Source organism: Protopterus annectens, chromosome 12.part0 (assembly GCF_019279795.1).
Source record: "Protopterus annectens isolate FY-2018-M chromosome 12.part0, PAN1.0, whole genome shotgun sequence".
In the NCBI taxonomy this organism is placed as follows: Eukaryota; Metazoa; Chordata; order Ceratodontiformes; family Protopteridae; genus Protopterus; species Protopterus annectens.
In genome coordinates, this window is record NC_056746.1 from 166,573,718 (window position 1) to 166,587,909 (window position 14,192).

A 14,192-nucleotide genomic window follows, 5' to 3' on the forward strand; every position below is an offset into this window, starting at 1 on the left:
CAAGGTCTTCCTTTGGTTTCATCATTTTCCAGAATGTTTTCCTGCAATGCCACATTGGGGTTTTACTGGCTCGAGTGTCTGTCCCACAGGTTCAGATGGACAGAACAGATGCCAACGGATGCAAAAGTTATGCACTTGGTATAATGCGACATCTGTGTTGTCTTCCTCCAGTTTCAACCATCTTTCCCCCTTCCTAATTGCCATTTCTTTTCTGAGACTTCTGGCTGAAGACCTGCCTCAAGCTTGTGCTTGAGCTACTTACATAGCAGTCCTTTTTCCCCCAAATTTTGTAGGGAACCCCTTCTCTTTCCTTTGGTGAACTGTATTCAATTATGATATTAATGAGGAGTATGGGAGGGAAAACTCGATCTGAGGAGAAAACTCAAAAATTTGAAAAGTGTTCAACAAAGATTTACCAGGAAAATTTTCCAAAAAATAGTTATAAATCATGCATTGCAGTTATATTACAAAAACAAAAAAGACCGCTAAAAGGCATTCACAAATTAGCCACCTGGAATAAAAGTAAATCTTGAGTTGAATGGTATAAGGCCGAGAAATCGGGATTAAAAATAGATGAGAAACAGAAAATGCTTACAAAGAAAGGTATAAGGCATATATTTTCAAAGCAGCAGTTCAGTTTGCTTCATCAGTACAGTAAACACCATCAGTCAAGACAGTTCACTTGTATGACTTTATGCTGTTAGCTATACTGTTACCACTTTTATATATATATATATATATATATATATATATATATATATATATGTATATATATATATATGTATATATGTATATATATATATATATACATACACACACTCTTATTTTGCTGTTTGCTATATTCATTGTATAATAATTGCTGCATATTAACAACAAAGACTTCAAACTGAATTTTATGCTGAAAAGCCACACAGTAGTGTAAGTAATAAAATTTGACACTTTTATAGAAAACACAGATACCGGTCACCATACCAGTGCTTATTTAATAGTGTTCATATAATTGCCCTTTGGTTTTCACATGCAGTGTACCCTCTAAAAATATATTAACATTCTTTTTATATTACTGATATACACTAGTAAAGAAGGTGGAAGTTGCAACAGCCAGAGTAATATATTTCAGTTCCTCACAGACACACTACCTCCTCCAAGCCATATTGGTAATCATTAAACATTGATCAGATAACTGCCATTTGCTTTCACTCAGTCTTTCTTCCTAGCCCACAAAAGCTGTCCACTTTGTGTTTGTCTGTGGTGGTCATTTATCATGAAAGTGAAAGAAAAGGGCAACAGTAATTTATTCCTTTTTTTCCCTCAGACATGTAATACATTTCTCCAGCTTCCAACAAGTCATTTTAGTGATCATTTCTTTGTGATCAGTTAACTGCCTTTTGATTTCACATACACGCCCACATGTGTTCTCCTCCCCCTTATTAATCATCTCTGTTGTCTCTTTATGATGACTTGGATTACCAACACAAAAGAGTGTACCCCCTCCTGGGGCTTTATTTAACAATGACTTCCAATCAGGCTCTTTTAATAATGAGCAGGACACTCCTGTTCAGGAAGAAAGTAACGCCCAGGATTATACTGGTGGTGATCAACCTAGAAGATTGGCACAGCTGGCCAACCGGCACAGTGGAAATGCATTAAGTTTTGTAAAAGTTATTATCGTTACTTGGATGACTTGCTCATCTTATGACATGGGAATGTACAATAATTCACTACTTTTTTGACTTTATGGAAAACGGCATCAGATTTTTAAAATTTACTTACAAACTGGGCTGGAAAGAGATTATTTATTTTGACGTAAATTTACTGTGGTTTCCTGAAATTAGACTAACCTCAGGTATGTACAGGAAACCGACTTTTTGCAACACATACTTATTTTTCACCAGTTGCCTCCCATATCACGAAAAATAGATAGTCAAGAGCCAATTCGCCAGAATTTCTAGATTGACATCTAATGATAACTTTGCCAACAAGAGTTCATCTCATTATATGAGATGTTTCAGGCCAGGGGATATCCTACAAAGCTTCTCAAGACCATAAATAGGGAAATTTGGTCGGAGAGAAATGGTAAATATGGCTCTATTATTAAATTTGGGGTATGCTTAAACAACAAAGACACTCAATCTGTTTATTTGAGTTCTGATTTTTCCAATAACATGATCATCCATTATTCATTTGAAGTCAAGGGCATTGAAAACATAGTTCAGAAATATTGGTCAATTTTTCAATGTGATGACACCAGTAAATGGCTAGTTTCCTATAATCCTGGATTTACATATAAAAGGAAACACAATATTAAGAGCGTACTGGAAAACTGCCTCTTTAACAATGAAAGATCCTTTCCCATGAGTAGACCTTGTGGTAGATGCAACCAGTGTGCGTACATAAACAGTAATTATACTGGCGATTTATATGGAAAGATTGTAAAATACACCAAGGGTGGAAAGTTTCACTGTGGTTCTGAACGGGTGGTCTACCTGGCACATTGCACACAATGTTATGCATTCTATATAGGTAAGACGAATAATGCATTAAACAAGAGAATATACCTAACACCTATATAGTTTGCAAAAATCTGACAACAAAAGTCCCCTGGCACGTCTTGCAACTCATTGTAGTGGTTTTAAAAAAATTCCAGTTTCTAGTTTTGGAGAAGGTTATGTCTATTGTTTATTTGGGAGACTGGAAAAATGTTTTACTACATCGAGAGATGGTTTGGCAACTTAGGCTTGATGCCACAGCCTTCCCAGGGTTGAATGACAGTATATCTATTACAAGTGAACTTAAAAGGGCTTGCATTGTTTGATTTAAGTTGTTTTTTCATTTGTTACATTAGCATTTATATTTACTATGCATTACAAATGTAGTAATGCTTTTTAGTGCTTGTATTGTAACTTGAGCTTTTTAGAAATTATTTCTGTTGCCTTTCCACCAGTTGAGTGGGCGGAGACCTATAAGGGCGTATTTTAAGTATTGTCAGCATATTGTCAGCTTCACACACATTGTCCTTTTGGCTTTAAGACTTAAGTGCTAAGACTAAGCACTGTGGATTTTTTTTGTGCTTTTAACTGCTGTTTTATTAAAAGTCTCTACTGGAACTCGAGAGGACGTTGAATTTTTTCTTTTTACTATTTTGTGGGTTTATTTCTGTTCCGATTTGGGCATTTTTAATCATCTCTGTTGTGTGATTATACATAAAATTATACAAATAACACATGAATGCATTTCATCTTGCTGCTGTCATTTACAGCCATTTCAGATACCAGTCAGTTAAAAAAAAAAAAAAAAAAAAAAAAGCCATGGATTGTGCTGTGGGTAGTGTGCACCATTTATCACTTTCCACTGTTATTTTGGGTGTCCTGCCAACATTTAAACATTTATAAAGGTGCCTACAAAAGGAAAAACAAACATTATTAAAGTTCAGGAGCATCTGCTCCTCTTAGCATACAATTTACTGTTACTGTATACAAGAGAAGGTTCTGATCATTCATATATTCTATGATTATCCACTATATTCTGATTAGACCAAAATGATTATTTCAAAAAGTGAATGAATGAATTGCTTGCTGAGTTTAAAACAATTGCCAGAGTTGAAATAAAACCTTAACAAGCGTTTCTTTCAAATTTCTGGTGTAACACAACCAGCTGACTTGTAGACTTGTGTGCCATGCGTTGGCAACATCTTTCTGTGAGCTATAAACTGTACAATTGGGTATTGCATATGGCCCATGTTCCAAGAGTCTGAGACCCTTGGCATACATTCTTATAATTCTGAGGTGAAGAATCAGGATAGGTATTGAGAATTGTTGAGTAGCATGATAGTTTGTGGTGTAAGACATGATCATGCAAGGGGTAGGTAATAAGAGAGGCAGATCTGACCTTGTCAACAGTTGTGGTTAACTTTCAGATGTCCTGTGTTAATTGAGTTAGGCTATCAAACTGGATTACATTATATATAGTATATTATTTTAAATATAGTTATTCCTAACTTCTCTAAGTGTCATGTGTTGCGTTTTATGGAGGCATTCTGAATAAACACCTTATTGAGGCTAGTAATATGTCCATTGTGTCTGTCGTGGCTATGGAACATTAGGACAAACAACCAGATGTTACATGAAGAATTCAGAAGTGGGATTGCTTTCTCACCCATCTAGCAGTGTAACGTGAAATTGACGGAGGTGCTAGCACTCCAGAGCTTTACATCTAGGTAATTCTCAGAACTGAGCCTTTCTGGGGAAGTTGGAAGATGCAAGTGGTAGTTTTCCTCTGCAGAGGACTTTGAGTTTGTAAAATTAGCCTTTTTTCGGGGGGGGGGGGTGCTCCTCTTCCTCCTGCATTTTCTGGCTTATTTTAGGAAAGAATTGGAAGAATGATGGATTATGTCATGTAATGCACATATGGGTCCTGACAGTGGTGGTTATGATGTTTAGTGCAATTCTTCCAGAAGACTGCTAAAAATAACGTTGGTTAAACAAGCCTGATGTGAGCGCTATCTTATTTGTAGTCCTTGTTTCTTGGATGTATGCAGAGTGGAGTCAGTATCTGCAAACTATATTGTTTTGCAGATCTAGTCTTTGAAACAATTTCCAATGTGAATCTTTGCAGAAGTAAAACCTACAGTGGATAATCAAGTGTACACACCCCTGTTAAAATGCCAGGCATTTGTGATATAAAAAAAATAAGACCACAATAAATCATTTCAAAACTTTTCCCACCTTTAATGTGACCTATAAACCTGTACAATTCAATTGAAAAACAAATCTGTTAAGGGAAAAAAAATATAAAAAATGAAGTACAATAAGCTGGTTGCATAAGTGTGCACATCCCTAAACTAATACTTTGTTGAAGCACTTTGATTTAATTACAGCATACAATCTTCTTGGGTAGGGGTCTGTCAGCATGGCACATTTTGACTTGGCAATATTTCCCCACTCTTTCTTGCAAAAGCACTCCAAATCTGTCAGATTGTGAGGGCATCTCTTGGGCACAGCACTCTTCAGGTCACCCCCACACATTTTATATTGGATTTAGGTCTAGGCTCTGGCTGGGCCATTCCAAAACGTTATTTTTCTTCTGGTGAAGCCATTCTTTTGTTGATTTGGATGTATGCTTGGAGTCATTGTTGTGTTGAAAGGTGAAATTCCTCTTCATCTTCAGCTTTCTAGCAGACACCTGAAGGATTAGGCCAAAAGTGAGTGGTATTTGGAACTGTTCTTAATTCCCTCCACCTTGACTAAAACCCCCAGTTCCTGCTGAAGAAAAGCAACCCCAAAGCATGATACTACCACAACCATGATTCACAATGGGAATGGTGTTCTTTTGGTGATGCAAAGTGTTGTTTTTGTGCCAAATGTACCTTTTGGAATTGTGGCGAGAAAGTTCAACCTTGGTCTGTTCAGACCATAACACATTTTCCCACATGCTTTTGGGAGACTTGATGTATTTTTTTGCAAACTTTAGCCGGGCCTGGATGTTTTTCTGTGTAAGAAAAGGCTTCCGTCTTGCAACCCTACCCTGTAGTCCAGACATGGAGAATACGGGAGATTGTTTTCACATGTAGTACACAGCCAGTGCTTGCCAGAAATTCCTGCAACTCCTTCAGTGTTGCTGCAGGTTTCTTGGCAACCTCCCTGACCAGTTTTCGTCTTGTCTTTTCATCAATTTTGAAGGGATGTCCAGTTCTTTGTAACTTCACTGTTGTCCCCATATTTTCTCCACTTTTTGATGACTGTCTTCACTGTGTTCCATGGTATATCCAATGCTGTCGAAATTTTTTTGTACCCTTCTCCTGACTGATATCTTTCAACAGCGAGATCCCTTTGTTGCTTTGTAAGCTCTGTGAACCATGGCTTTGGTTGTAGCAGGCAACTGAGTAAATGTTAGGAAAATCCTACTAGGACAGCTGAACTTTATTTGGGGTTAATCAGAGTCTCTCTAATTGATGGCAGGTGTGTACCCAAGAAGACTGAATGCAGTAATTAAATTAAAAGGTGCTTCAAGTATTAGTTTAAGGGTGTGCAAACTTACGTAACCAGCTTATTGTACGTTTTTTATTTTTTTTATATTTTTCCCCTAACAAATTTGTTTTTCAGTTGAATTTGTGCAGGTTATAGGTCACATTAAAGATGAAAAAAGTTTTGAAATGATTCATTGTGGTCTAATTTTTTTATATTCTAAAACCTGGCATTTTAGCTGGGGTGTGTACACCTTTTATATCCACTGTAGACTTGTTTTTAGATTATTGTTTCAGTTTAGATTAATATTTTGCCATCTCTGATATACCTAACAACTTTAGTAGCTAACTTTGTTTATAGACGGGACATATTTTCCTGTAATGAGATTATCTTCATTTTTGAGGAAACTTGCACATATTGCATCTTTCTCTTTCCTTGTAGCGTGAGCTGATACAGTGCCTGGAGGCTGGTTTGATTTATCGTTGTGCAAAGCAGTGTGTGGTTGCACTAACAATGTGTACAATTGAGATGCCAGACATCATGATGAAATTACTTCCTGCATTGATTGTCATGCTGACTCACATATCTGCTACCGTCACCATGGCATCACCTATGTTAGAGTTTCTGTCAAGTAAGATCTTACTTTCTTATAAAATGGCTGGTTGTTTTTTTTTGCTAGGTTCTTTGCATGCTGTTAAAATGCACAAAACAAAAATATGAAAAAATGTGATTTATTAGTTTATGATGTCCATAGTCTGTTTTTTTTCCTTTTTTTTTAATCAGGTATATTCTATTTCACATTTTTGTTTTCACCCAATATGTAAAATGTTATTTTTTCATGCAATATTTTTGAAACTTTATAATTTCATTTTGCTTCGCTTAGTCAGTGTTTGCTCAGCAGTTCTTCTTGAAGTATAATTGCAACTTCACCTAGGTTTTGCTGAAATGGTATTGCAGTATGCAACTGTGAAAGAGGCTAATAACATCTTGGCTAAATTTCTGAAGTAGGTGTTTTGTTAACCTTGCTTATAAAGCAATGTGATACTTATTTCAAAAGATGGTAATTCTATCTCATTTGTAGTTAATTGCCTTCTATTTGGAGGCTGTAGCTTGACCACTTTGGTCAATAGCTTTTCATTCTCAAGACTTGCTTTTTCTTTGCCTATTCACTTCTTTAAGTTAGTGCTATTAGACAAAACATATTACCAAGGAGACACAAGATAAGCTGCATTATTTTTTTTTTATTTATGCTTTGTTGTCCTGGTTAGTCCCACTAGGCCAGTAGCCTCATTCCAGGGGAGACCTGAGGTGGCATTTATCCCGCTAAAGGAAATTTTAGCTAGGGAATTGAGGAACTTACCCTACTCTTTTCGATAAGTGTAGTGGGATCTTTTACATCCACTTGAGCTGCCACCGACTTAAGCAAATGAGACCTCAATTTAACATCTCATCCGAAAGACGGTATGCTCAGAAGTGTAGTAAACTATGGGCAAGCCTAGCTATCTTTGACAGTGTCATGTAATATATCAACTAACAGAAGCATCTGTAGATCAACACAAGAGATGTAAACACATTTAGCAACTTTTTCTTTGTGAAGGGAATTGCAATGCTTACACCTCTTGTGTGTTTTTTTATGATCAAAGTAGTATTTTCTGGGAGGAAGGTGACACAGCAGAAAAAATTAAGGCCTCCTGGAAGTCCACCAGCCTTGTAAGAATAAGAATCTCAAGAGGTTTTCCTGACAGAATTTGTACTTCAGCAAGGAAGATTTGAACCATATCTCTTTGTTTCTGAATGTACACTAATAACTTGGGGGGGGGGGGGGGATGCCAAAACATGAAGTATGCAGTGTAAAGTAGTCTTCCTAGAAGTTGTTTCCAAAGATTTGATAAGGCGAAAGCTCCACTACAAGGAATTTTCTCCTGGGAAGACTAAGAGCTACAATCAAATCTCCTGAAACTAAATTTAACACCTGCATGACTAGATGAGTTGACATCAAAGCAGCAGTTGAGAAGAGTAAATATGTCAAGGCATAAGGCTGGCAGCTGGTGTGCAGACATGAGGGTTGTAAAAGGGTATCATGACAACCGGAGAAGTTTATTTCAGCAGACATACTGTCAAAGCAGTCAGACTAATGCATAATGTTTGGTTTGCAAAACCACATAAGACAGAAGCTGACTAAGATACTATTAACAATGTTAGAAAGGTACCACCAGACCTCATACTATTAGAACAATAAGTAAGACTTCCATGGTTAGAATCTGGAGTTGGTTAAAATATTCAGCATGCCTCTGTAATTCAGACTGAAGGACACTTGAATGTTCTGCCTTGCCCTGAGCACTGCAAGGCTGATCAGCAAGTAAGGAAAGCAGACATCAGACTCTCAAATGCCTACATGCGCTCTAGAACTAGTGAAATATATATATTTTGCTATTAATGACAGAGAATTCCACTTTTGCTGAGAAATCATTTCCATTTTGGTTTTTGGAGCATCATTGTATTGCTAGATACAGAGCATATACTGTTTAATGATAATGAGCTAGCTGTAATGAGTGCAAGTATGTTTTGTGATGTGCAAAAGTTAGGCAAATCAGTTTGCATTATAGACTTCATGGAGTTTAGACCACATCTGCATGTTGTTTTCTGTTTGTTAAGCCTCCTTACTTGAAATGACATGGTGAGGAGGGTATGTAGAATTAAAGATGAGTATTTTTTGTCAGGAGTAGAATCTGGAAAGATTCAAGTATCATTTAGTGGGGAAATATGACTCAGCTGCTGCACCCTCCTTGAATATTTGAGCTGCAAAAAAAGAAGCCTCGCTGAAGAATAGAAGCTTTAGGTACAATACAGTAATTTTATTTATTCCTTAGTACTAGTGGATTAACTGAAGAAGTTTGAAGTTCAGTGTAAAAGCAGTCTTGCATATTTTACATTTGGTTACTAGGAAAGTCCGACTGGGCACAAGTCCTTTTTCAGGGTAGGCCTGGGGGGAAATGCTCCACATATAACAAAGATTATGAAAAGAACGACAAATTAACAGTATTTAGAGGTAAATTTAGTATTTAGCAGCCCAGAAGGAATTTACAATTAATTAGATGCTTTTTCTTTACAAGAGTGCATTGCCCTGCAGAGTGGCTTTTTCATGAGCTCTTTGTCAATTGCTCATTCGTGTTAGAGAGAAACATGTGATTCCTTCATCTCACTTTGCAGTATTTTAAGATGCATCTCCCTTCCTCAGTGTTATATGACCATGGTATTGGTATATACAAGTTTAGTGTGTTGTCTTTCCTTTCATGGGTGGGGGCAGTGCTAGGAGTCCTTGCCCATTGCTTTAAAAAAAAAAAAAAAATCTTATGAGAGATTTCATTGTAACAGACAGCTTGAGTTACAATGCACATTACTCGGAGGCTGCTTTGTTACAAGTAATGTAATGAAGTGTCTCATTTCATGTAACAGGCAGCTTCTGAGTATTGCAGGTAAGGTATAAAGGCAGGGAATTTGTTATGATCACTTATAGCAGAGGCCTACAGAGTCTGTAGATACCCATGTTACTGACTTGAAGAGTACAAAGATGGAGATTATATATAGGCCCGGGTGTCTTTTATCGGGTTTATGTTAGATATTCGAACGTTTAAATGTTCGAATCTCTAAAGGTCGATCTTTAGAGATCAAACATTTAAGTGTTTGAATATTAATAAAAATTAAAAAAACTGAAAAAAAAAAAACTAAAGGGTGTAAGCAGGGGGGCAAGCCCCACCTGCACCCCCCCCCACCCCCCGCTACTTAAATATACCAACTTCGAGATTGCGCTACAGTGTAGGGAATGGGAAATTTTCTGTTCCCACACTGTAGTGCGATCTCAGAGTTGGTATATTTAAGTAGTGGGGGGTGGGTGCAGGAGGGCTTGCCGCCCTGCCTAAACCCTTTTTTTTTTTTAATGTTATTTTTATTACTATTCAAACATCTAAATTTTCATTCTCTGTCGACCTTTAGAGATTCGAACATTTAAGTGTTCGAATATCTAATATAGACCCTTTTTATCAACCTCAAGAAGATATTTGGAGAAAGACAAAAATTTGAAGGAGCTTGTATGGGAAGGGGAAGATGGTAAGAGTGGAATGGGAAAGGCTGATGGCCCTGACTGAGCAAGGATGTTTTGGGATGCCAAACCTTGAAGAATAGAACAGTGGCAATGCAGTTGAGACTTATTTATTTTGTGCAGAAAAACACTCACTCACCCCTAAATAATAGTTTGTGGCTAGAGAGAGAAGAAACACTAGAGGTGGAAGATGGAGAGTTAGTTGATCAAACCACGGTGGAATAATAATTTCAGGACTGTGTCAGGAGCTCTATCAAGGATATCATAAGTCAGAAGAGAATGCATGACTGGAGGAAAAGAATACTATCCATGGGTCAAAATTTGACTAAAAGTAAATCAAAGGAAAAATGTTAAGAAGATGCAGAAAAGTAGGAGTGTTGACCCTATGTTTTGGAATCCAATGCAAGAAGGCAATGAGGAGACTGGGTGGGAGAAAATGAAGCGCCGGTGTGGGATAGACTGCCGTTTATATAGGTCTGGTAAGAGAGTGAAGAAAGTACGAGAGTTGTTTTTTGTTCTCCCGACAAGTTGCAATTAGTTGATTATAAACTGGAAGCATGATTTTTTTTTTTAAGTGAAAGGCACTATTACTGGTAAGAAGAACATGTAAAGGATTAACGAAAATTAGACTACAAATGGATGAAGGTCTAAAGAACACATGAGAAAAGAAGTTGCATAAAACTTACACCACTTATGAGTGGAGAAAGGTATGGAGGATATGTAAGCAAGTCCCTTACGTCAGAAAATTCTAAATCTTTGGTTGGAAATGCTTTCATAAATATTTTTATATTCCAGTTAGGTTGTGAAAGATGTTTTCGTTCGTTGGCACAAAATGTTGAAGGTATGATATGGAGGAGAGAGGAACATGGGAACACAATTTTTGGGAATGTGTAGAATTAAGACACTTGATCAGCATTGCAAGCATTCATTAACATTATGACTAAACAGGAAGTGCCACTGACTAAAGAAATGACACTTTTTTAAGTTGGTGGAATGCTAATCAGGTTCGAGTAGTAAAAGATTTGATTTTCTTGGTATTGTTAGATGTCAAAAGTGGTGTCACAAGAAGGGGCTAGAGTTGAAGAAATAAAAGCTGTAATAGTATGTATAAAAGACATGGAGTTAGAGGGAAACTCATATCATTAGTGGCAGAGTTTTGAATAAATGTTAATCATTATGATCACTGCTGCAGTAGCTTAAGCTATATGGGTTATAATCCTGGAGGGAATATAACACCTAGACAGCTTTTAAAGCTTTAGGGCATTTAATGTACTTCTAGTTAGTCAGCTTGAAATAAGTTGACTAAAACATAGGTTTGGGTGCAAGCCCATCAGACCTTTCCAGCCAGCAAAAAGAATGCTCATCTGAGGGCTATGGAGGATTGATGGTTGACTAACTCTGTTCCATTGCTAGATAGATAACTTCACTTAAGGGAAAACCTCAAGTAGCTCTCTCTGCCTCCTCTCTACACAATCAACTGGCAAAATTATGCTCTAGGACACCATGCAAGAAGGCTTATAAGAGAGATGACATGACTTTTCCTTGAATGGGAATATACCTGAATGCTTTTTCTCCCTTTACACTTATTTCTGGGGTGCTACTAAAGATTCAGAAGGACTCTCCAAAGATGTGATTTCTTTGAGAACTAATTTTTCTTTTATGCCTAAAGTGGTATCAGAGTTTAAGTCAAATTGTTCATCTCCCTGTCTTCTTTCCAGAACATAAAAATGAAGGAGAAAGGACACTTCATACCTTGAATGCCCAATGTCATTTCTGGTACTGTCTTGACAGAACAACATTTTTCAGAATTTCTGATGAGTTGATGTCCTTCCTTAGATCACTATTGCAGTATTCTAATAATATTGGGTTATCTCGGCAAGTTAACCTAATGTCCATCCATTGTACCAAAGCCAAAAACCTTTTCTACACTCATACGTCCGAAGTGGGTATATGATTACGTAAGCAGACCTAAGAGCATCAGATCCTCAGACTATCTTACCACCAGTCCTATGCAAGATCTTTGCACTCATTGTCTTCTTTCTGCATTGTTGGTGGCTGCTGCTATTCCCTACACTTATATAGATAGATGCTCCATTTAGGACCTTTTTCGTGAATTTTTTCAGTTAAGGATTTGTTAATGTCTCATAGAGGAAAGTGTGACTGTTAGGAAGATAGCTGATAAGGACTTCCACTCCCAGTATTTGTTGTCTAGGGTTTGATCATGATTACAGGAACTGTCATATCTGTTGATCATTTATTCCCAAGACCCTCCATACTTATCTTTCCTCATTAAACACTTGCTTAAAAACCCAGCTTTTGAAGCACCTCATGCATTCCAAGATGGTGGAACTCTCTGCCATGGATGTCTCACACACACAAAACAAAAAATTCAAAAAGTCCAAGGCTGAACCTTCTGCTGTGCAGTCTGATTAGGACTAACCTGTTGAGATGCTGAACGAATCCACAGTATGTCCTGACTCCTTTTCAGGGATCCGCTGCCTTGAACCTGCCAGAGCCTAGTATGGTGTCTGTGTAAATACTGAAATGAGGGAACCAAGAGTGGTGTGTTTGAGGGACCAGGGAGGCACTCCTCAAGTCCTTGTGCAGGAAAAGGTGTCCAGTACTTTGAGGTCTCCTAGGGTTCCTACCCACCATGCTTTGTTAGGTTAGATGTCACCCTAAAGAGCGAGAAACTGAATACTAAAAATTTTTCTTCAGTTCACATGTCTCAGAAGGAGTTGGTAGTGTGTTCTTAGGGCCAATGTAAGTCAGTCTTGTGTCTGAAACCCCTTTCATTCCTGTCATTATCCTCTCTCCCCCACTTCTCTCAGAAGAGACAGCATATATCATTAACTGAAGAGGAGAAGGAATCTGATGATTTCTCAACTTATTCATCACAAATCCATTCTCCTAGTCAGCTTGCTTCTGATGATGTCACCTTGTCCTGTGGCTTCCCCCTTTGAAAAGTATCATTTGGGGAAGTTATAACTAAAATGATGCAGCTCTTTGACTGGGAATCAAAACCTTTTATCTGATATGCAAAAAAATACACTATACTTTGCTGTAGGTAGGGGCTGCTATGCCTTCTGCTGTCCCTCCAGTCTTGGAGGTCTTCCTGGATGCCTTTGCATCCACTTAGAAATCTTGATTTTCATCTTCTAGCACCCAAAAAGCTTGATGGGTTTTGTAAGATCCCCAAGGACATTAAGCGTCTTTAAAAAAAAAAAAAAAAAATCTTCTGCCATTTCCTCTGACAAACCTATTAAACTTCTGCTAGCAGCTAATGTTTTGCCATTTGACAGAGATAGTAGTGCTTTGGAAAGATGGGGAAAGAAGGTTTGTACTTCTGCCACTTTTGCATTAAGAACTTGGCAGGGATTCGTGTTGGCGCATTGAAGGCAATTTTGATGAACAGAAAAAAAAAAAGGAAAACTTTAGTTGAAACCACATTTGAACGCCTCAGTTTTTGTTTTTGCAGAGGGCAAGCCCCCATATGGGAGATCCCCAGGTCCCACAGAGTTATACATAACTGTGAGGTCACACAACAGTGGAGAAAAGCAAACTCCACTATCATCAAGCATAATTTTAATGAACAGCGCACTCTCTTCTTGCATTTACTGAAATTACATTTGATCGCATGACAATACTCACCTTTAAATGACTGAACTCAAATGACAAAATGCTTTTTATCCAGTTTCGGAGATCTTGAGAAGACCATAGCTAACCTTGGAGGCTTCTGATCCTACGAAACTAGGAATTTCCATGCTGAGCAAGCTACTTAACCTGTGAGGCATTCCATTAAATGCAGACATGATCCTGCAGATGCTTTTGCCAGGCCACTGCTGATGGATCGGTTATTAACAGATTTGCTTGGGTTTACCTATAGTTCTCCCCAAGGATGTCAAGGCCAAGCTGCTGTATTCCCCCCTTCACAAGAACCTTTTGTTTACACCCTCTATTGCAAAACTTTTCAAGTCTCTGCAAGAGAAGGTCTAAATGATGCAGGACTTTAAACACATTTTTCTCACTCCATTGCTGAGGTATCAGTTGAGGGGCATTCCACCTCCTCCTTCCAACCAAATACTCCTACTTCCTCCTCTCTTGCAAGGTCTCCCTCAACCAGGTACCAT

General features: G+C 37.8%; 1 protein-coding gene across 5 annotated transcripts in view; it reads left to right on the forward strand.

Moving 5' to 3' along the window:
- The window catches only part of TSC2 (TSC complex subunit 2), a 3,048,576-nt gene that overhangs the window by 1,295,167 nt on the left and 1,739,217 nt on the right, over nucleotides 1–14,192 (forward strand). For all 5 annotated transcript variants that reach the window (XM_044089186.1, XM_044089187.1, XM_044089190.1 and 2 more), the window contains exon 22: nucleotides 6,405–6,594. In XM_044089186.1, the coding sequence (XP_043945121.1) occupies nucleotides 6,405–6,594 (190 nt within the window). The remainder of the gene's footprint in view (nucleotides 1–6,404; nucleotides 6,595–14,192) is intronic.